This window comes from Bufo bufo, chromosome 5 (assembly GCF_905171765.1).
Source record: "Bufo bufo chromosome 5, aBufBuf1.1, whole genome shotgun sequence".
Classification (NCBI taxonomy): Eukaryota; Metazoa; Chordata; class Amphibia; order Anura; family Bufonidae; genus Bufo; species Bufo bufo.
In genome coordinates, this window is record NC_053393.1 from 47,594,438 (window position 1) to 47,618,846 (window position 24,409).

Consider the following 24,409-nt stretch of genomic DNA (forward strand, 5'->3'; position numbering starts at 1 on the left):
CAGCGCAGCTCAGCTCCCAGGCACTTAAACAGTTGAGTTGCAGTACCCTGGAACAGGCACTACATAGTATACAGAGCCTTCTGCTTCCGTTCACTGTGTCGTTTCCGGGCTTACGGCGGCTCAAAACAGCTGATCGGTGTGGGTGCCGGATGTCAGACCCCTGCCAATGTGATATTGATGACTTCTGCTGAGAAGGAACTTAGCCCGAGGAACCCCTGTAACTCCATACAATAATAATAATAATCTTTATTTATATAGCGGCAACATATTCCGCAGCGGTTTACAATTTAGGGGTTCACGTACAAACAGTCATAAATAATATACTAACAGACAAGTCAATAATTAGAACACGAGGAATGAGGAGATAGGAGTGACAAAGGGTAAAAGTGCTTGTTTTGTACAATGGTCCAGCCATCTTGGCAAAATAGGGGAGCTGCATGAGCCAGTCACCAGCCGATATCTGTAGTGCTTCTGGGTGCATTGGAGAGTTTGGTGGAGGACCAGGTTCAGGAAATTATGATAAATAGGCCAAAGATGTGTTTTTAGGGAGCGCTTACAACTGTTTATGTTGCGATTTTAACCTGATTTCTTGGGGTAGAGCATTCCAGAGAACCGATGCAGCTCAGGAGAAGCGTTGGAGCCGGAAGCGAGAGGTTTCACTATTGTGTTATGTGATTCTAATAAGAGTTGAACTGGGAAACCACCTACTCGGCAGGAGGGAGGCTGGACCTTCCTCTCTGAGAAAGGAGCTGTGTAGTCTGATTGCATCATCCAGCGAGTCTGATCAGAGCAGCTGAAGCGTGAGGAGCTGCAAGTGCCTATGCAGTTTGAGGCCTACTACAAGAGGTTCTCCATCTCTACATGCTGAGAACAAGAGCCAGACCTCTGGGAGAAGGAAGCAAATAATCAATAGACTGTTTAGGACTAAAAACTGGGTTTGGTAGCAAAAGTAACACTTGTTTATGGCTATGGACTTTGCTGCCTGTAGAAAGGGTTAATTTCCTCCGGCACACTGCACACCACACACTTTTACAATAGATTAGCTACCCAATGAAGAATCTACACCTAGCTGTGGGAACTGTATCCCAAGTTGTGGATTTGCATGCCTTTAATCAATTTGGGAAGTTGTTTAGATTTAATAGACAGAGACTATACAGCCTGCTTTTCCATATAAGGCCTAGGAACTATTGTATGTGTATTGCATGAGACCTTTTCCTTAAGTGTTATTTGCCAAGAATACATCTTACCTTATACCGGCCTGTTTATTGCCTTGCACCCAACAGCTTCATTAGTGCCAGCACTGCATTACCTGCACCACCAGTAAGTCCTGTCTTGCAACTATCTACCTAACATCAAGGACTCCCCACCTAACACCAGACAGGGACCCCAAGGCTAGGGAGTGCCCTGAGCGAAGAAATGGTGCACCCTCAATTCACTGCATGGCCCAAGAGAGAGCCAATGTGAGGAGGACTACCACTGTGAACTAGGAGTACTACTACCACTCTGCCCATCCTGACCTCCCCTCCAGTTCGCTGCACAGAGGGTAGCATTAAAAATAAATTAAATTATCCAGTAGTTTTGGGGGGAAAAAATCCTCAAAAACCTGCAATTATCCTGTAGGCGGAGGTTCTAAATAGATTTCCTCCATGGTATGGTATATCTAACGAGTCTTCTTCATACATCAATGGAAAGTTACAGTGACAAAACAATTATTTCTACGGGGTTTGATTGTGGGACAAAAATATAAATCTGTTTAACCTCCACACTGTAATCCTGTAACCGGCTCTTCTACTTGACTATGGATGCTGAGGGACAGTCAATTTGTAGTTTCTAGAACATTTCTGAAATTGCTGCCTTTACTTGCTCATCTCTAAGCTCCTGAAGGAATTTAATCACTTGATTCATGCCTTATCCTCCATCTCCCAAAGAATCCCCTACCAAAGGGAATGACCTCAGCCAAGAGTGGAAAAGTTGGGCCTGGATTTAGAAGGAAGTCTGGGGCAATAGAAGTCTCGTTTTGGTAGCCAGGTTATCTCAGACTGATCAGTATGTTTCCAATTAGCAATAGGAGGACTGGCTGATCTTTACCATGATTACAGGATACAACAAACTGCATCTCATAGATTAAAAATAAAAATATATAGGTAAAAAAAAAAAAAAACATGTTTAAGGTTTCAATAAATTCTACATAAAGTAGTAAATAAGCACAGAAGCAAACCTAGAGCATAGAGGTCCATAAACATGGATGTCGGATAAGTGTTGTGACTGGTTTGTAACACAAGCGACAAGGTAGTGGCAGATCCATCACATAATGATCACCACAAAACACCCGAAGGATGCCACTCACTTACAGTGGGGTTCATCAGAGGGTTCCATAGTGGCATTAGTTCAATCTGACATGAAGTTGAGAAGTTTTCAGAGGTCATGTAGTGTAGAGCTCAGAGATGAAACATCTAGATCTAGTTCTATCCCAACAGCTTTTATATGGATATGGCACCACAGGTAGCATGCCTTCAATCAACACTAGACCTGTTAATTTGTGTTAATTTTCTACCAGAGCGGCCTGTGATGTGGATCCAGAAAAAAGATCAGTTCTCTACATGTGTGTGCAGTAAAGAAAAGCCTCTCCGCCTAAATTAAACCACTATCATCATCCTAATCGTCAGCATATTCTTTGTGGGTTGGAAACTACCTCAATAACTTCTATTTTTCTAATTAAAATTACCAAAATTGGCTGGCCATCAGAGTAACAGGGGGTGGGGTGAGAATTACTAACATCAGCGTTTTACTTCAGGGGTTGCCAAAGTTATTATAAAGAAAAAAAGAAGTCACACACACTCATCGTTTTTATCCCCGGCAATTCCAGCACAGTCGCTCTGATTCTCCCCACTGCTGCAGCCAAGAATATGACTTTGTGCCCATATAGCCTGGATACCGCTGCAGCCAATGACTGTATAAACCCATCATCGCTGCAACCAAGCAAAAAAAGCCCAGCTGGAAAGAACAGAGTAGCAGAGCTGGAAGCGGCAGGGGATGAAATGCGTGAGCAAATTACGGTATTTTATATAAATGCTGTTTTGGCCGACTCTTTCTTTGATAACTTGGACCCAATAGAATTTAAGAGAACATTCAACTCATGGTAAACACCTTTATACGCTGGTCATGCGAACATTCGTTCTCAACCATCACCCCATGTAAACGCGCCCGCTTAATAGGAAAACGCTTGCTCGTCATTGAGCCCATCTTTTATGAAGAGACGCAAGAATGATCATTTGTCACCAGCACATCTCCCTACTATGAGATGAGGATAGGTAATCAATATCTGATTGGTGGGGGTCTGTCTCCCAGCACCCCTGTTGATTAGCTGTTCGAATGGGCCATGACACTTGGTTGAGCATCGTAGTACATCAGACGCTTGGGCCTTCAAGTGAAATGGGACTGAACTGCAATACCAAACGCAGTCACTATACAATGGCTGGTTCTAGGTAAAAAATAAAGAGACCACAGCACTTCAACAGGTGATCGATCGGTGGTGGTGCTCCAAGTCAGACCCCCACCAATCAGATATTGACGACCTGCCCTGAGGATAGGCCAGCAATTTAAGTCCCGAAGAATCCCTTTAAATGCGCACATCTTTCTACATTTTCAAAGAACTCAATGATCCTCCATTTGGAAGGATGGTACACGCCGCTTACATAAAAGGATTAGCATTTCCAGCATCTGATACCCCAAGATAACAGTAACTTATGTCTTGAGGTGTAAGGTACATACTCTAGTCCTTTACATGGGTCAGTTTTCTGCCCTGGCCTCCACATTCCCTAAGACAAGCTTGTTGGTGCACCCTGACCTTCAAGCCCTCCTTCCCACCTCTCATTTAGATAAACTGAAGACTAGTTAAATTGACAAAGAAACCCGCAGATTCAGTATACAGAACTGGAATGTGGGAGGATTGCTGATATGATTTTGCTCGGTTGAACAGAAGCTGCATTGCCCACCCAGTAAACACTCTCCAGCTTGCATAAATGACCTTTCATGGCCCCTACACACAGTTCTCAAACCGTCATTTACGTTGCTGGATTTCAAAAGACTAAAATGCGTGGGAGATATAGTGAGATACCACAGAGGTCATACACAAAAGCTACGTTTTTTTTCTTTTTACAATTTTTGAGATATCAAAAGAAACCAAATTTCCAGATGATCACTAAATGCAGAAATGTGATTCTTTCCCGGGAGGACACCTCCACCATTTCTATGTAATTATAATCTGCATTAGCAGTCGAGCAGGTTTGTAAATACATTACATATCTGGTACTGATCCTGAGTGGACTATGCTCTAGAGCTGCATTTACAATTCTTCAACAATCCTTCCATCAGACATATCCTTAGGTGGGTATTCTGGTATTCGGCTATCTTCGCCAGTGCCATAGACACTGCTTCTCCAGTCAACTCCTCCTGGCCATAGTCTTGTGGCTGGGGAAGACCAGAAGCATGAGACTCATGGGGTAAGTACTGAAATAGCTGAGCTCCTATAATGCTGAGGGATAGCTTTTCCCACATCACATCTAGTATATATGTGTAGTATATGGTACTGTATAGTATAGTACTGTGTGTGAGGTAAGGGGCACTTCCCTGATTGACACACCAGAGGGAGACGCTGAGTCAATAAAGATTTCAGCTCTGAAGTCTGCAGAATTTACAGTGGCAGTAATGGAATAGAATGACATTATAAGAATGATGATGCAACAGTTTTCGCAATCACAGGGTGCTTCTGCGCTTTTCTGTATGTTTGTCACATTACAAGATGGCATCCAGAGAGAACAATATGGTGTTGCCCCTCCAGCCATTGGTACATGGTGACCATTCAAATGAATAAGCAACCATATCATACATGGTTGCACAGAGTCCTCCAGAGCCTGAGCCACCAGGTAACTGTAGGGCGTGTAGAAGTTGCACTCACATCTGGATAGCGATGCCCGTGACCCCTATGTTGAGTTTTGCCTACTAAAAGATATTCAATTGGGGCCCAGGAGCTTCAAGTCCTGCATTTTGGAACCATTGCTTGCAGTGGATCTTCGTTCTGGATAATAAAGTACTGTCATGAACAGGACACTGCCCTCTGTGATGTCCATATCCCCTGATGGGTTTTAACATCAACATATCGAGGAGCATCCATACCATCTGCTTCTATGTATTTAGTATTTGGGAGATTAGTCTGTTACAGCACTGGGGGCTGCGAGCCATTGGTGCACTTCTGGACTTACTCACTGGGCTAGACCCACCTTCCGTGTATGAGCGCTGCCTTCACTTCTCCGTTTACCTGCTCGCCACAGCAATGAGCAGGTATAATTACAACTATGCCGTGAATGGGACGTCATATTTGTAATTACAATACAATTGCTGCGGCAAGTAGGTAAAGAGAGAAGAGGAGGCAGCATTCGTATGAGTTCTGTTTTCTCTTCAAACAGCTGATCGGCGGGGGTAGCCCCTGCCGTTTTGATATTTAGTTCACCAAGTTCCTGCTAAGGTGTCTTGTTCTATTGTCTGCTGTGTACTGACCTCTGCCCGTTTCCTGACCAGGATAACACTCTTATGTCTATTCCAAAGTCAAACCAGTTGGTTTGCACAGTGGTTCCACACCCTCATCATAGAAGATTTGGTGGGATGGGTCACTGAAATTAAGCCGATGTGGTAGGAGGGTCCTCACTAGTGTGGCACTCTAGGATAAATGGTTATATTATAATCTACTGTCCAGGTTCTGCTTCCCAGGGCCATATTGGCGATAATGACTGGAGTGATGGGCGGTGGTCGTGCTTCTCTTTATAGATACAAATAATGGGTTTGCAGGAGGGACATTGCCAATTGCAAGCGGGTTCCTATAAGTCAAATATCTCCCTTTCCAACAAGTCTTGGGATTTGACAAGGAAATATAGCCAGGCCAGCTGTTTGGGGTGCTTGCTCCTCATCCAGGGGTTGCGACCACCCTCCAATCCAGCAGCAGTGGCCATGCTTGCACACTTTAGGAAAAAGTGCTGGCCTCTCTGATGGCCAGGACCGTGGGAGCACACACAGGCACGCATGGGCAGCAGTTCCCGTCCTGGCCACCTCATATCTACGCTGCAGCGATGGCCGTAACCCCTGGAAAGGAGCAGTGTATAATGTGATGGAAGAATGAATCAAGCCAGCAAAGGAGCCAATATGGACGATCACAGTACATTAGTAAGTGTCTGGTATTAACTTTGTCTACACGATGAATGCCATTTGCTGAAGTGAGACAACCCCTTTAGGCTGCCTGCTGTTCAGGTAGATTATCACTAATGAGCATTTGTATGAAGGCAATAATCTGTCAGTGTGAAGTTGGAGGGGAGCTAAAAGCAGCTAAGCAGCAAGATCTGCTGAAAATAAATAGTAATCATCCCCTTTAGGTATTGACTTGCATTTCATTGTTTAGTTCCTGACAGGAGGGCTGCTTTAAAGGGGTATTCCCATCACAGACAATGGGGGCATATCGCTAGGATATGCCCCCATTGTCTGATAGGTGCGGGTCCCATCTCTCGGACCCGCACGTACACCGAGAACAGAGCAGGGAAAGGTGGTGGAGGGAGCACTGTGCATGCGCAGCCACCCACCATTCATATCTATGGGGCCGCTGAAAATAGCCGAGCACTGGCTCGACTACTTCCGTCGGCCCCACAGAAATGAATGGGAGTGGTGGCCGCGCAAGCGTGGTGCGCTCCCATTCACTTATATGGGGAGAGCGCTTGGCGGTGGCCAGACCTTGGAAAACCCAGTGTGCTCCAGCCACCGCTCTCTCCCCGCTCCATTCTCGGCATAGGTGCGGGTCCCAGAGGTGGGACCTACACCTATCAGACCATGGGGGTATATCCTAGCGATATGCCCCCATTGTCTGTGATGGCAATACCCCTTTACCCGTCTGCAAAGCAACCAGGACCCTGCCCCACACCGTAAACCAGCAACATCAAGGGCGCCTCGACCGCCATCAGGCAGGAGAACCCCAGAACCAGAGGGAAGAGCCGGTATGCCCTTCAGGAAACTGAGTACGACTACTGCACCCATCCGGACACCCACTCTCATGTGCGCCCCTGCGGCCCATTTGCAGTGCACTCTGGGACGTGCAGATGTAAGGCTATGTTCACATCATGCTTTTACATTAGATTGACGGTGTACCACAAATCACACCATAGCACAGAGAACACATTTCTAAAGTGCAATATTTTTGCAAAAAAAAGAAAAAAGTTCCTCTGAAAAAAGAAGCAGCTCTCCTCAGCTTATCGCTGGTTTTCTGGCACAGACCCTCCTCCGTCCTACCGGGGCCGTCATTGTCAGTAATGTTTATGACTGGAATAGGAAACCTCAAAACCTGCGAGGTACGGAACATTTGCTTAACCTCCAACTACTGAACAAGCCCCATGTCTGCTCCTGACAATTATCTAATTTATAAAGGACATGAAACATTCTGAGCAAACAACCAGCGCCACCATTAACGTCGCTCTCCACAAAAACAGGTTTCAGACTGCTTTACGCCCCCCCCCCCCCCCCCCCCCCCCCGCCTTTCAGGCCTGCTCGTTTTGAAGCCCCTGGGAGCAGCAGTTGTGATAACATGGCAGAAACCAGAGTAATGACCTACAATAACAACCTTGGGGTTGGAAACAGAACACAATACCGGGAAAATGGTTCTTTTCCTTCTCCAGAACCTTTCGTGGGGCCACCTACAAATATTATTAGAGAAATTATTAAATAGCGCTCCCCTCACATCCCCTTGTCGGGGTACAACCTCACACGAAAACCGCAGGGGAACATTCTGCGTCACAATTCACATGACTTACATGCAGATTTCTCACAGAGATCCAGGATGGAAATCCACAGCATAAAATTTTAAAAAAACATTTCATGTGTCATAGAGACATATCAAAAATTTAGATTGGTTGAGGGTCTGAGTGCTTAGACCCCCACGATCCCTAAAACAAGGGGAGAGAAGGGCGCACATACCGCGTTCTCTCCCTCCTTGATGCTGAGGTCCATAGACTTTTATGGAATCTGTCTTGTGTAGAGAGAAGAGAAAGAGCCCTAATGGTGCACTCGTCTCCCATCCTTCTAGGGATCGTGGGGGTCTCAGCGCCCAGACCCCCAGAAATCTAATATTTTTTTTTATATCTCTTGGACATAACATTTTTTTTAAAAGGTAGTGACCCTATAAAGAGGAGCTGTCATCTCCCCCACCTTGTCCGGTTTAGTAATTACTTGCATAATCTCATACATCTTTATGTTGTGCCATTACTCTGCTGCCAATTCATTCATACATGTCTAGTAGGAATAACCGTTTGCGATAGTGGTCCAGCTACGCGTTGCCTGGTGGGGGTGTATCCCTGCGCAGTCAGCGCTGCTGATTTCAGACTGCGCAGGGACCCCCACCCCCAGTTGGACTTCAATTGCAAACTGCTAGCAATTCACTCGTAAACTTCTTGTAGGATCGCTAGAGTCATAAGAAGAGACGCTCCAGAAATGTCATTTCATGGGGAATGCAAGTAGTTACTAAAAACAGACATGACTTTACAATCCTCACTGCAGGTCAATTTCTGCTCAAACTTTTCTGCATCACTTTTCTACTACTGTAAAATTCTGCACATTTTCTGCACACACTTAGATGGTGGAAACGCACCTTTACTTTCAAGTTTCAGGCAGCAGAGGAAGATTTTATAGGACATGTGAGAGATACATTTTTAGAAATGAAACATGTACATGAAAAAATATGCCACAAACACTATTCATTGGGAATTTTTTTTAATATGGTGTCAAATAATTCAGAAAGTCCTATAATCCTGTATCTAGCGTTGAAGGTCGCAGCCCAGCTGCCAGGCTTCCTCCTCGTTCCCATAGGACGCACACGCTCCCCGGCTCTTCAAGGACCATTAAACTTAAACACAATCCTCTGCACCTGTGGATTTTTAAGGTGCCCTTACCCAAAGGAGAGGTGCCTGAGCAATAGGTATATCTAGCTCGCTAGTCCCCCGCATAAGGTCTGCTGTTCCATTCTTCTGCCTGTGTACCAACCTCTGCTGGTTTACTGATTCTGAACCTCTGCTGTCTGACCTGACCTCTGCCTGAATACCATACTGACCCTTTGCTGCCAGCCCTGAACTTTCTTCATGTATTCAACCGGACCTGCCTGCTCCGATCTCTGCCTGTCTCTCTGACCCCAGTGTGTCAGCAGCCAACCACACCGGGACTATTCCAAGAGGTAGCGTCCTGGTGGCTAACCTGCAGTGAAGGCCAGATCCCTTTATAGGAGTTAAAGAGTGAAAAATCAGGGGACTGCCAGGACAACACCCTTAGGTCTAGCCAAAAGCCAAACTTGTTGGTTGGCACAGTGGGTCCATATCCACTGTCTATTACCTCTAAACTTGAATTTCTATGTTTTTTAGGCCCCATGCACACGACCATGCGGAACGGAACTGGCGCCGGCAATATAAATGCCTATTCTTGTCCGCAAAGCGCAGACAAGAATAGGACATGTTATATTTTTTTAGCGGGGCCGCGGAACGGAGCCATTGATGCGGACAGAAGTGAATGGGTCCGCATCTGAGCCGCCAAAACGGCGGCTCGGATGCAGACCCAAACAACGGTCGTGTGCATGAGGCCTTAGACAGATTGCGATACCTCACAAAGTAATTATTAATATTCATCATATGTCTACGCTCTGTTCACATCATTTTGTAAATGTTATTTTATATTTTTTAGGATGTAGAATTTTAGAAGCAATTTTTCAAATTTTCAAGAAAATTTACAAAACTGTACTAAGTCAGTTATGAAGTCACTTTGAGGGGCTTACATAATAGAAATCACCCATTCAAACTTTTAGGTGTTCCACAAGAATTAAAGCAAAATGGAGATAAACTTTAAAAATGTTATTTTTTGCAAATTCCTGTAACAAAACAAGGGAATTAGACTGGGGAGCTGTGATTTTTCTGCACAGGAATCCACCCGGAAAAAAACCCACGCGTATTCTGCAACATGTGCAGGTGGTACTAAGGTGAAGATTAGGGATGAGCGAATCGACTTCGGATGAAACATCCAAAGTCAAATTGCATAAGAAAAACTTTGTTTCAATACTGTACGGACCGCGCAAATACATTTCCCAATTTCTGAAGTTATTATGCAAAGTCTTGCAAAACTTTGCGAAGTAATAACTTCGGCTCATCTGAGCCAATACATTCTAATACTGTACAGAGAGCTCGGTCCGTACAGTATTGAAACTAAGTTTTATGCGAATCGACTTCGGATGTTTCATCCGAAGTCGATTCGCTCATCCCTAGTGAAGATGCTAAAGAATACTGAAATATTAGTACCAAAATAGTGCCATGCGGAGCCCCTCCCCCCAGTATAATATGTGTTGCCTATGCTTAATACAGGCCATTTAGAGCTTCACCAGAACAGCAGAGAGAACTTTGGAGCGGTGCAGAACTCCAGGCACATAGAGTAAGGAAAGTTAAACAAAATCCTGGCATGAAAATTTGGGATCTTGCTGATGTCAACAGTTTAGGCTTTCACAAGGATCACTGCGTTCCCCTTTTTTTTTATTTATCCTTACAGCATTAGGGTACAATAGACACTTGAATATTGCAGAGTGAAGTCTGGGAATTGAAGGAGAACCAAACCAAAGTCTGTCCCATACCTCATGCAATGTAGTTATTGTACCCTGTTATCTGCCATTTTTGGAGATCCTGTACTGGTTGGTTTTGAACCCATGACCTCATCGGCTTCCTTACAGCACTAGTGCCACAATTGTCCTAAGCCCATACTCACCCCCCCCCCCCCCCCAATACTCATGGGTTCTACAAAAACCTGACACTTAAAAAAAAAAATATATATTCAAAATTTTTCAAACCAGCATCTGCATCTGAATACTTTTGTAATTTCATGTAATTAACAATTTTGTATACCCACTGAGCTATTCAATAAAATATATATCTCTATAGCTCCACCTGCTGTTTGTTCCCTTTCTACTTTCTCTGTCCGGCTCACCGAGATGGGAGCACATGCTCAGTTCCATCCTTCAAATGCCACCAGCTGCAGCAGAAAGGAAACACCCCCTGAGCTGCCAGCTTGAAATAAATCTGGCAGAGCAATTGAAGTGTAACGCCCCAGAGGTGCATTACCACTTCTGCACTCGGCTACTGTCTTTATTGGTTAACCCCATGTCATCATACATATTTATTGCAGGTTCTTCACTATGTGCATTCTCTATTCTGTAACTGTTTACGTGTAATATGCCTGGTTCACCAGCAGATGGCAGCATAAATGGCAGAGTTACAGGAACATAGAATGGAGCTTTCCTTCCATTCTAACACCCCCCTCTGTGGTGTGGTGGGCGTTTTCTCCCACTTTCTGCAGGAAGGGAGGAGACTAGTTAGTGAGAGTCAGTCTAGCTTACCCCCTGCTAGGGGAAGGTTCAGCTTACCCCCTGCTAGGGGTTATGTGTGCTGCAGGTGCACGTCCCTTGCCCAGGCCAGCTGGAGCACCTTCAGCTCAGCTGGATTTGGAGGCAGAAGCTTGAAGCCTCAGGAGCCAGGAGAGAGAGATTCCCTGGTATAGCCATATTCAGAGTCAGACTACAGAAAGAAGTGGCAGCCTTCAGCTAAAGCTAAGTTATACAGCTATCCTGTTAGCACAGCAGAGGCAGAGAGCAACAGACGTAGCAGAGAGGAGTTTGCCTGCCACAGTTAATTCCAAAGCCTGCTGGAACCAAGGCAAAGTTTGAAGACTGTTTCTGATGAACGTTTATTCAAGTAAAGCTACTGTTCAACTATATATAAGGTCTGGACTCAAGTCATTTCTTCAATTCCCTCAATTGTTCACCACCCTGTTTTTCTGCTTTCGGAGGGCAGCGCCTGGGGTCCAGCGTATCCAGGTAGGAGCACCGTGACACGTGCACAAGTACACTTAAAAGGGACATTTAGGCTGCCCTACACCACTCTGGCATTTCTATACCTGGGTACCATCTACTACATCACTAAAAGGGGCCCTGTGCTCTTGTTGCTTCACTGCAACTGGCGTCACGACAAACATGTACTTTAAGGGACCCCTTGCCGTGCATCCGACGATATTGCAGAAGCAATGAATGGGGAGATCTCTAGGCCCATGTGAGGTACTGGGCTGTTTCTATCTCATGCACTATAGGACATTGGATTTTCATTTTTTACATTAATTACGGAATAACCCCTTTAAAAGGGGTATTACAATATGCAGAATTTATCACCCGCTGGACCCCCCGCCAATTGCCAGTGCTATGCACATTGGTTGTAGCAGTAGGATGCATGCTAGACCACAGCTTCCTTAAAACTCCTCGTAGGAGCGCTCTTATGGCTGAAGGGCTCCCAGCAGTCAGACCTCCACCAATCTAGCACTGATCACCTATACACCAGATGCTTCAAGCTGGAATATCCCTTTAAACAGGTTGTCTGCAATCAGGAAAACATTAAAAATGAATGAGACTGAATTGCAATGCCACTCACAACCCGTTGTCAGGTTGTCAGATTTTTGGCAATTTTTTTTTCTAATCAGTCCAACTATTTTATTTATGGACATGATGGAATTGGACCACGAAAGGATCAGAAGAACCTCTTACAGGCTAGGGCCCACAAGGTCCTGAAATAAACTAATGGTCCTTCTAGAGGAAAGGGCCCGTGTTTGCCCCAATTTCAGGACAGCCTATAATGCAAAAAATTGACATGCATCTATTTGGTTTATTCACAGGTTAACTTTTTGAATGGACCTGAGGAACCAGAGTTGAACACTTCTAGAAACACGACAGACCACATATAGTATGCTCAAGTCACCAGAGTAAAGATCTTCATACACATAGGAGCAAAAGTTAGCGGGACCAGGCGGCTATTTTAGGTGTATTAGGGCTCATGCACACGACCGTTGCCTGGCAGTGACCGTAATGCGGCCCACATACAGCGGGTCTGCAATACACGGGCACCATTCACTTCTATGGGTTCGTAATCCGGGAGATGTAGTGCTTCCGTGGGTTTTCTGTCCCTGCCTCCGACCGCAAAAAAGTAGTGCATGCACTACTTTTTTTGTGGTGCGGACAGTTCACGGACTCATTCAAGTTGAATGGGTCCGGATCTGTTTGCGGCAGCCGCACGGATGTTGCGGTGCATTGGGGACCGCAAATTGCGGTCCCCAATGCACGGAACGGCCAGCACACGGTCGTGTGCATGAGCCCTTAGGGTGTGCCGACTCTCCCCAGACAGGGAAAAGAACCATTAGGTGATGTGTATGGAGAAGTCGAGAGGAAAAGCTGCCGACTGGCAAGCACTTGTCTGACAATTGCTGAAGGTGTATGATCAGCGTTCAGACAACCGGATGGGTTTTTTTCCGGTCCGCAAAACACGGATACCGACCGTGTGCGTTCTGTATTTTGCAGAACGCACACGGCCAGCTCTGTGATAGAAATGCCTATACTTGTCCACAATTGTGTAAAAGAATAGGACATGCTCTCTTTTTTGCAGGGAGCGGAAGTACGATGCGGAACAGAAGTAGGGCCAGGCTGTGCTGTCCACATCTTTTGTGGCCCCATTGAAGTGAATAGGGGTGCATATCTGATCCGCAATTTTGCGGACACATAAATACAGTGAATGGCCCCTAACTCATCGTAGCTTTAGAGATATCATCATTTTTCCCACCAAGTTTATTTGGTGCCGTGATTGTGGAAGAGCAGATGACCTGACCCCTCACCAGTAAAGTAGTGGAACAGTGGACATGAATGTCCCATCCTGAATCTATCGTTTCATATCTCCAAAATACCACTCCACCTGGAGAACATTATACCTTACTAATGGTAGAGTGGAAAACGAGAAAAAGTTCTGTCCTAGTCACAGACAAGTGCATGAACGCCATTACGACAGGTAATTCATGGGTACAGCCTGTTTCAGTCCGAGAAACACACCCCGTGTGAGAGCTGCATTTCCCGGGCTGAACACTGCCGACATGAACTCACAGCATTAGGCCTCCTTCACACGGCCGTTTTTTTTCCCCGTTTACTGGCCGTTTTTTTGCGTTCCGTATACGGTCCGTATACGGAACCATTCATTTCAATGGTTCCGCAAAAAAACGGAATGTACTCCGTATGCATTCCGTTTCCGTATTTCCGTTTTTCCGTTCCGTTTTAACATAGAACATGTCCTATTATTGCCCGCAAATCACGTTCCGTGGCTCCATTCAAGTCAATGGGTCCGCAAAAAAACGGAACACATACGGAAATGCATCCGTATGTCTTCCGTTTCCGTTCCGTTTTTTGCTGAACCATCTATTGAAAATGTTATGCCCAGCCCAATTTTATCTATGTAATTACTGTATACTGTATATGCCATACGGAAAAACGGAACGGAAAAATGGAACAAAAACGGAAACAAAAAACGGAACAACGGATCTGTAAAAAACGGACCGCAAAACACTGAAAAAGCCATACGGTCGTGTGCAATAAGCCTTAGGCCTATTCAACCTGTTCAGAGTTTTTGCAATTGTGGGGTCACGGCCAAATTGCGAGTCATGCTGCAACCCAATTCATTTCTATGGCAGCGCTGCCACACTGCGATCTTCGTGCGTGACAATTGGCACGCATCCGAGATCGCCGTGTAGCTGCACCATAAGGCTGGGTTCAGACCTGAGCGTTCGAGATGTCGCGCTCTGTATGGGCGATTCTACGGGCGTCTGACATACGCGGCTCCGGAACAAGCGAACGCCTATTGTCGCGCGTTCCCGCTAAGTCTATGTATGGGAACGCGCGACAAGACGCCCCAAAGAAGCTCAAGAACTTTTTTGAGCGTCAGGCGTTTTACAGCGCGATCGTACGCGCTGTAAAACGCTCAGGTGAGAACCCTTCCCATAGGGAAACATTGGTTCTTGCCTGTTGAGCGTTTTACAGCGCGTAGGAACGCGCTGTAAAACGCTCAGGTCTGAACCCAGCCTAAGTCATGGAGGGACGTAGGCCACCAGTAGCATTTATCGCAACCTCCGGCGCTCCAGCTGTTCTGAAACCGCAACTCCCAGAATCCTACCTTCACTTCTGTGGGAGTTACAAGAACAGTCAAGTTAAGGGTCCATGCTGGGAGTTGTAGTTTCACAGCAGCTGGCGTGCCCGAAGGGTGCTGATCCCTGATCTATCGTATGATGACGGATACGGCAGGCAGCTGAGGTTTCTTTTTGTTTAAATGGAAGTCACGACCCACAGATGTGAACACAGCCCGAGAACGCCAACTTGCCGGATCAGTGTTCACCTCTGGCCGGCGGTTCTCAGACATGGAACGGTTACTGAATTTGGTTAAAACTGACAGGACAGTACTGAAAATTGACTTAAAAAAAATAAATAAAAAAAACAAACAATCTAGTTTCTGTAGCCAGCCCCAAACTCCTTGACGTACAATCCGTTCAAGCCTCCGGCATGGAAAGGACATGAATGCAAGCCTGTATAGCATGGAGAGGACCTCCTGTGACCACTGCTCTTCATGTAGATACATGTCGGGAAAAGGTGGTCACCTAGACAGGAAGCCATTGCTAAAATAGAACATCCTGACCGTCTTACAAAATGCATTGAAATGCCGGATCCGTCTTTCCGGTGTCATCCGGCATTTATTTTTTTCGGATTGCGCATACTGGCATGCCGGTATTTTGAATGCACTAATACATTCCTATGGAAAAAAATTGCAGGATCCGGCATTAAGGCAAGTGTTCAGTTTTTTTGGCCGGAGATAAAACCGTAGCATGCTGCGGTTTTCTCTTTTGCCTGATCAGTCAAAAAGACTGAACTGAAGACATCCTGATGCATCCGGAACGGATTGCTCTCCATTCAGAATGCATGGGGATAAAACTGATCAGTTCTTTTCCGGTATTGAGCCCCTAGGACGGAACTCAGTGCCGGAAAAGAAAAACGCTAGTGTGAAAGTACCCTTAACCTCAGAAATTTGCTAAAATTTTGGGCAAATCAATCTGGTCTAGTAGTTGGACAGTATAAGGCCTTGAGCACATGAGTGTATACATACTTCAGTACGCGCACCGCGGACACTTTCCGTGTGCAATACGCATTTTTCTCTCTCTCCCATCAATAGAAAAGCCAAAAGTGTCATCCACAATGCAGATCAGAATAGGACAAGTTCTATCATTTGTGGAATGGACATATGGATGTGGACAGCACATGGATGACATCTATGTGCGGTCTGTTGTTTTTCATAGTAATAAATGGGTCTGCGTACAGTCCACAAAGACGTGAATAGCGCAAAGATGGAAAATACGGTCGTGTGCATGAGGCCTAAAACGGATAATCTAAATATGCACAAAAAATTTTGGCGCACATTGGTGCCTATTAAGATACACCCGATTTCCCTCCAAACCATGGAGAACCGGGGAAAGTGAGGAAGAGAAAACACATGTAGTGTAAAGCATGTACATCACGTAAATAACTTGCATTTTATATTAAGCGGGGAGACCCTTTAAGCTGGCATAAAGTAGAACCAGAATTCTCTTTTTCTGTCACTAAGGGTATGTTCACACGTACATTTTGGTGCCTAAAAACCGCACCGAAAATGGATGCCGTGTACCTTCTATTGATTTCAATGGGAAAACCACATGGTAATTTACAAGGCATGTTATTTTTTTTTCGAATCAGGTTTTTAAAATCCGCAGCACGAAAAAAAAAAAAAAAAGAATCGACATGTTCATTCTCAGTGCAGTTTCTGCGCCAAATCCAAATCCAAAAACTTCCCACTAAAATGGGCAGGATTAAAAAAGGTATAAAAAAATTATAAAAAAACGCCATGGAATTTTGAATGGGAATCCACGTCTTTTTTTCGGCACAGTGTGAACATAACCTGGGCCAGCAATTCCAACTTTTAGGCCCAATGATATCGTGAGGGTATGTGCACACGGCTGATGTGCAGCTGTACGCGATGCAGATCCGCACACGGATTACGCAGCTTCCATGTGGCTAGTGAACATGTTGGCACCTGCCGCCGTTTCTGCATGGAAGCCGCACAAAAAAATCTGTGCTGCATAAATCATGATGTGGATTTCCCACTGACATCAATGAAAAAGGCGGATTTTAAGCAGATTGAACACAGGCCACAGCAAAGAATATGAGCCAAAAGCCACATAGAAAATCAGCTTTGTGAACATACCCTAATAATGCCCAAACCGTGGTCCGCGTGTCACCCCTCTTCTGTGTCCGTTGTTATGCCTTCCAGAGAATCTTCTGGCAACGGTCCGTGACAAACAGACTGGACATGGATGCCATGCATGTTCTGTCAGCGGTTTTCAAGGACCCATGGACTTGGTTGAGCAGGTTCGCTCCGCAACACGGATCAAAGAAGTGTATGCTTCCTTCCACAAGGATACGTGAGTACACATTACAATCAATGGACCTGTGGTTCACGGATGTGTGAATAAGCCCTAGTACACCCATAGGTATGGGGTCTGTGACAGGCTGGGGACGGAGCATGCTATATATTCAACCTGTTACCCCCGAATACATGCAGACCTCTTTACACATACTATTACATCCTTGTATTAATAGGCTGTGTTCACACAGGGGGGTTGGGACAAGACCTGAACACAGCCTTAGGCGCCTTTCACACCAGCGAGTTTTCCACGCGGGTGCAATGCGTGCCGTGAACGCATAGCACCCGCAGTGAATCCTGACCCATTCATTTCAATGGGTCTGTGTAGAGGAGCGTTTTTTTTTTTTCACGCATCAGTTCCGCTTTGCATGAAAATCGCAGCATGTTCTAAATTCTGTGTTTTTCACGCAGCCCTGGCCCCCATAGAAGTGAATGGGGCTTCAGTGAAAACCGCATTGCATCCGGAAGCAAGTGCGGATACAATGCATTTTTCACTGATGGTTGCTAGGAGATGTTGTTTGGAAACTTTCAGTTTTTTTATCACGCGCGTGAAAAACGCATCAAAACGCATTGCACCCGCACGGAAAAAACTGAACGCAATCGCAGACAAAACTGACGGAGCTTTCTTGCAAAATGGTGCGAGTTTCACTGAACGCATCCGGACCTAATCCGTCACGCTCGTGTGAAAGAGGCCCAACAGGCTGGGGATGGAGCATGCTATATATTCATTCAACCTGTCAGCATGTCGTGTGACACCATGGACAATCATTATATTGAATCTCGATATGCAGCAGAACCCTTAGGCCTCTTTCACACGGGCGTTGCGGGAAAATGTGCGGGTGCGTTACGGGAACACCCGCGATTTTTCCGCGCGAGTGCAAAACATTGTAATGCGTTTTGCACTCGCGTGAGAAAAATCGTGCATGTTTGGTACCCAAACCCGAACTTGGGATCGGTGTTCTGTAGATTGTATTATTTTCCCTTATAACATGGTAATAAGGGAAAATAATAGCATTCTGAATACAGAATGCATAGTACAATAGCGCTGGAGGGGTTAAAAAATTTTAAAAAAATAATTTAACTCACCTTAATCCACTTGATCGCGGCCCGGCATCTCCTTCTGTCTCCTTTACTGAACAGGACCTGTGGTGAGCATTCATTACCGGTCAAGGACCTGTGGTGACGTCACTCCGGTCATCACATGATCCATCACCATGGTAAAAGATCATGTGATGGATCATGTGATGACCGAGTGACGTCACCACAGGTCCTTAACCATGTTATAAGGGAAAATAATAATGATCGGGTCTCCATCCCGATCGTCTCCTAGCAACAGTGCGTGAAAATCGCACCGCATCCGCACTTGCTTGCGATTTTCTCGCAACCCCATTCACTTCTATGGGGCCTGCGTTGCGTGAAAAACGCAGAATATAGAGCATGCTGCGATTTTAACACAACGCACAAGTGATGCGTGAAAATCACCGCTCATGTGAACAGCCCCATAGAAATGAATGGGTCGGTATTCAGTGCGGGTGCAATGCGTTCACCTACCGCATCGCATCCGCGCGGAATACTCGCCCGTGTGAAAAGGGCCTAAGGCCCCTTGCAGACGAGTGTGTCCGGATTAGGTCCGGATGCGTTGCGTCTGCGATCAGGGAAAATCGTGCAAGTAGGTACGCAATTGCAGTCAGTTTTGACTGCGATTGCGTTCCGATGTTCAGTTTTTATCGTGTGGGTGCAATGTGTTTTGCACGCGCGTGATAAAAAACTGACTGTGGTACCCAGATCTCAACTTCTTCACTGAAGTTCGGGCTTGGGATCGGTGTTGTGTAGATTTTATTATTTTCCCTTATAACATTGTTATAAGGGAAAATAATAGCATTCTGAATACAGAATGAAAAGTAAAATGTGTTAAAAAATAAAGAAAAATTAACTCACCTCATCCTCTTGTTCGCGCAGCCGGCATCATCTTCTTCTTTCAGGACCTGCAAAAGGACCTTTGATGACATAATCGCACTCACCATGATTTCTATTTTCATTCAGCAGGACCTGCGCTGACATCACCGTGCTCACCACATCGTGAGTGCGATTACGTCATCAAAAGGTCCTTTTGCAGGTCCTGAAAGAAGAAGAAAGAAGAAGATGCCGGCTGCGCAAACAAGAGGATGAGGGGAGTTCATTTTTCTTTATTTTTTAACCCCTCAAGACACATTTTAGTAAGCATTCTGTATTAAGAATGCTATTATTTTCCCTTATATCCATGTTATAAGGGAAAATAATACAGTAAATTGACTTTTATAAATGTATTTACTTACATACATCATCTCCTAGCAACCATGCGTGAAAAATCGCACCGCATCCGCACTTGCTTGCGGATGCGATTTTCACGCAGCCCCATTAATTTCTATGGGACCTGCGTTGTGTGAAAACCGCAGAATATAGGACATACTGCCTTTTTTAATGCAACGCACAAGTGATGCGTGAAAATCACCGCTCGTGTGCACAGCCCCATTGAAGTGAATGGGTCTGGATTAAGTGCGGGTGCAATGCGTTCACCTCACGCATCGCATCCGCGCGCAATACTCGCCCGTGTGAAAGGGGCCTTAAAAGGTCTGAGTAAAAAGAGAACAAGATATACACTTCAGGACAGATGTAGCAGTGTTGAGTTGGTTTTACTCCGCACAGTAGTTAAGGTTATCACAGTGTAGAACGATCTGTTCTTTAACATATGAATATAATATAATTTAATTTAGGTTTTCAGTTTTTTTTTGCCTAGTTTTCCCATCTCTGGCGGAGGGAGGGAATCTTGGTTTAGGTAACATGCACAATAAAAGGTACTTTTACTAATTTAGGGTTTAGTCAAACGCGGTGCCTAAGGCAATTGTAAATATAGGTCTGATGCACATTCCCGGCATGCTATGCCTCAAGTCACGAGTTAATGTAAGACAAGGTTTCTGACTTCCAGTGTCAGGACTACTATGATGAATGCTACCGCAAGGCATGTGTGAGGCTCAGTTCACACTGACATGACCATTTCAAGGGTGTATTCTAACCAATGAGAGGTCTCAAAGATTGGTCATTATCAGTAGCTCGCTCAGCCTATTGGTCCACAATGGATCATGTGATTGGCTCCTGGGTCACGATACATACTCCGCTTATCACTACTGCTAAAACTCTGGAATATTATGTCTAAAAGGAAGATGACATAAACAGACCAAAAAGTCTAGAAATGCCCCAAATTTATCATAGCCCCTCACGCTGTATGAAGAATTTACTGCACAGCTAGACACTTAAAGGGGTTTTACAAGGTACCCCCTATCCACAGGAAAGGGGATTAGAATTAGATCGGTGGGGGTCCTATCACAAGACTGGGGACACCGTACCACTCGGATCCCCCAAAATGAATGTAGCGGCAGGTCATGTGAACTGAGGCTCCGCTCATCTCTATGGGAGTTTCGGAGTACAGCACTCAGCTATTTCCGCAGACCCCACAGAGGTTAGCATGTCCAACCTGCCGTTCTGCATATTTCAGGTGTCTTTGAGGGGTACGGTGTCCCTACTCTCAGTGATCAGAAGGGGTCCCAATGGTAGGACCCCCACCGATCTATAGTTATCTCCTATCCTGTGGATAGAGGATAACTTGTAACATCTGGAATACCCCTTTAAATTTACACCACCTACTGGCTGGCTTGCTTTTCGCTAACATTTTGGTGCAATCTGGTTGTACATTGTCACATCTTAAGGCCTCTTGCACACGACCGTATGGCTTTTTCAGCAAAAAACGGATCCGAAAAAATAAGGATGACGTCCGTGTGCATTCCGTTTTTTGCGGAACGGAACAGCTGGCCCCTGATAGAACAGTACTATCCTTGTCCGTTATGCGGACAATAATAGGACAAGTTCTATCTTTGAACGGAACGGAAAAACGGAAATACGGAAACGTAAGGTATATGGAGTACCTTCCGTTTTTCTGCAGATCCATTGAAATGAATGGTTCTGTAAACGAACCGTATACGGAACGCAAAAAAAATGAACGTAAACGGGGAAAAAACGTTTGTGTGCAGGAGGTCTAAGCCATATCCCTTGTCGAGCTAAAAAACCAAAGCAGGCGATCTGAGTGCAGCGGATTATTCAGGTCTGAAACTAGATTCAACACTATTTGCCAAGTTTTCCGACAAGGTCTTGGTGCAGTACATTTGTACCACGCTTCCCTTATGGTACATACAGAACGTAACGCAGGCGACCATCCGTACCTTTCTCGCCAGTTATCTGCCCGTCTATGGCCAGTATAAAGTCTAACCTCGCTCACTCGAAAAGCATAAAAAGGGAGATTTACGAAACGTCTAGAACAGGGGTCTGCAACCTTCGGCACCCCAGACTACAACTCCCAGCTGTTCTCAAAAAGCCCATAGAAGAGAATGGAGCATGCTGGGAGCTGTAGTCTCACAACAGCTGGAGAGCCGAAGAATAAAAACGCTCCTTTTTTGCCCATAGCAACCACAGCACGCCATCATTTTGTATTCTGCTCTTGAAAAATGAAAGGATGTGCTGTGATTTGCTGTTCTGCGGGGTCCTGAAAAGCTGCTATATCATTACCTACAGAACAAGACCATTGTCCAAAAATACAGATGTGTCCCTAACATATTTTTTCTTCTTAGCTTGCAAAAAACTTTAAAAAAAAAAAAAAACAATCACTGGTGACTACTTTTTTCCTCCATGTTACAGACAGCACAGGGACAACTACAGAAGCTTCACGGTATAAGGACCCTCCAAACAACTCCCCATATCCTTGTGAGGGCTCATGCACGCCAATGTATTTTCTTTCCGTGTCCGTCCCATTTTTTTTGCGGACTATTCACTTCAATGGGTCCGCAAAAAAACAGAAGTTACTCCGTGTGCATCCGTTTCCGTATGTCCGTTCCGCAAAAAAAAAATAGAACATGTCCTATTATTGTCCACATTACGGACAAGGATCGTACTGTTCCGTTCCGTAAAATACGGAATGCACATGAATGTCATCCGTATTTTTTCCCGGATCCGTTTTTTGGGGACCTCATGTGCATGAGCCCTGAGTGTGAGATAAGAGGGATGCAGGATATAAGAGTTCACTGCTGTCAGACATGAAGCCTTTGCACTTTAAGTCAATGTATATGACGATGTAGAAGACAATCATCATTAAAACGCATCTCAATGGAACGGACGGACGGGGGTCATTCAGATTTACATACACCCTCATCACACTGCATGGTCATTTTCGATATTCTTTCGTCATTCAGATTTACACGCATGCTTAAAATTGGTAGGCTCCCCCATGACTTCACATCGTAAGACATCAGCTGCGTATTTGAAGCTAATTCATCAGTAACGTCATAGAGCAGACACACTGCGATATCGCAACGTAGAAGTGCATGCAAGCCGAGTCAAGCGCGCGGCTCCAGATTTAAGGGGAGGGAAAGCGACATAAAAATTGCAAACTCGACATGTAAAATGCATGGTTTCCCACATCTCGCTTGCGTCATCGTAGAATCGCTATGGTATAAAATGACAGTAATTACCTGAGGCGACACCTTCGTCCCATTCAGACTCCGATCGTTTTAAGCGATTTGCCGTAAATCCAAAACAAATTTGCACTCCAAAGATAAAGGTGACGAAGGATAGGACCTGCGGGTATCAAGAGAGGAAAAGACAGCGCATAAATATCTGTCAGTAGGGCAATTGGGCTCTGTCGAGGATCAATCCAGCGCAAATGTAGCAGAGCCGAGGTTTATAGCAAGGCAAGGGTTAAACGACAAATCCAGCTTGTGCTGCATTTATAGAGAGGGATGCAGCAAAGTCTTCCCTACCTGATATAACTGTAGAGCACTGAGAGCCATAGTGCGAGGCACTAGCTAAATGCTTCAATGGCTCTGTCTGCAAGGGTCGGTGTGCGAGTCTATTAGTCACAAGTGATCCCACCTGGTGGAGATGACGGCCTCATCTCATTTGTCCAGGGTCTGGTTTCATCATGTTTCGCTCACAAATCACAGGCCTGAGTGTAGGAGGCTGCTTGTAGCACCACATCCCCCCCTGCTCTCCAAACACACACTTCTCTCACACTTAGTCAATAGCAGTTTACTTTCAAAGTGCTCCAGCACAGACCGTCAATGTACTTTGTAGAGTCAAGGGGGACGGGAGAGGATTTTCCCCGGTCAGCTCGAAACATCTGCTTAATGTAAGAAAAAAAAAAAAAAAAAATCCTAAAAATACATCTGCCGGGGAGGTTGGCGAGCGTTCTGGAGGGCGAAGAGGGCGAAGAGGGCAGCGAATATGTGTATAAGATTGGGCAGAGGGAGTCAGGAGTTGTGTTACCGTGCAAGGTGATGTTCTATGGGCACCTGGGCAAGAGGAGCTGGAGGGGCGCGTGCCCTCTGCCTTCCTCAGGTTGGGTACAGGACTATAGGAGCAAACGGCGGCCGGGGGACACGCGGGGCTGCTTAGGGCTCTTTCACACCAGCGTTATTGTCTTCCGGCATAGAGTTCCGTCGTCGGGGCTCTATGCCGGAAGAATCCTGATCAGGATTATCCTAATGCATTCTGAATGGAGAGAAATCCGTTCAGGATGCATCAGGATGTCTTCAGTTCCGGTACGGAACGTTTGTTGGCCGGAGAAAATACCGCAGCATGCTGCGCTTTTTGCTCCGGCCAAAAATCCGGAACACTTGCCGCAAGGCCGGATCCGGAATTAATGCCCATTGGAAGGCATTGATCCGGATCCGGCCTTAAGCTAAACGTCGTTTCGGCGCATTGCCGGAGCCGACATTTAGCTTTTTCAGAGTGGTTACCATGGCTGCCGGGACGCTAAAGTCCTGACAGCCATGGTAAGTGTAGCGGGGAGCGTGGGAGCAGTGTACTTACCGTCCGTGCGGCTCCCCGGGCGCTCCAGAGTGACGTCAGGGCGCCCCAAGCGCATGGATCACGTCATCCATGCGCATGGGGCGCTCTGACGTCATTCTGGA

General features: G+C 45.7%; 1 protein-coding gene across 4 annotated transcripts in view; it reads right to left on the minus strand.

Moving 5' to 3' along the window:
* ENPP2 (ectonucleotide pyrophosphatase/phosphodiesterase 2) overlaps nucleotides 1-23,389 on the minus strand; it is a 96,857-nt gene extending 73,468 nt beyond the window's left edge. For all 4 annotated transcript variants that reach the window (XM_040432007.1, XM_040432006.1, XM_040432005.1 and 1 more), the window contains exons 1-2: nucleotides 23,258-23,389; nucleotides 22,970-23,075 (exon numbers count right to left, since the gene is read on the minus strand). In XM_040432007.1, coding sequence (XP_040287941.1) covers nucleotides 22,970-23,075; nucleotides 23,258-23,287 — 136 coding nt within the window. In that variant the 5' untranslated portion in view covers nucleotides 23,288-23,389. The remainder of the gene's footprint in view (nucleotides 1-22,969; nucleotides 23,076-23,257) is intronic.
* Nucleotides 23,390-24,409: the final 1,020 nt, after the last annotated feature.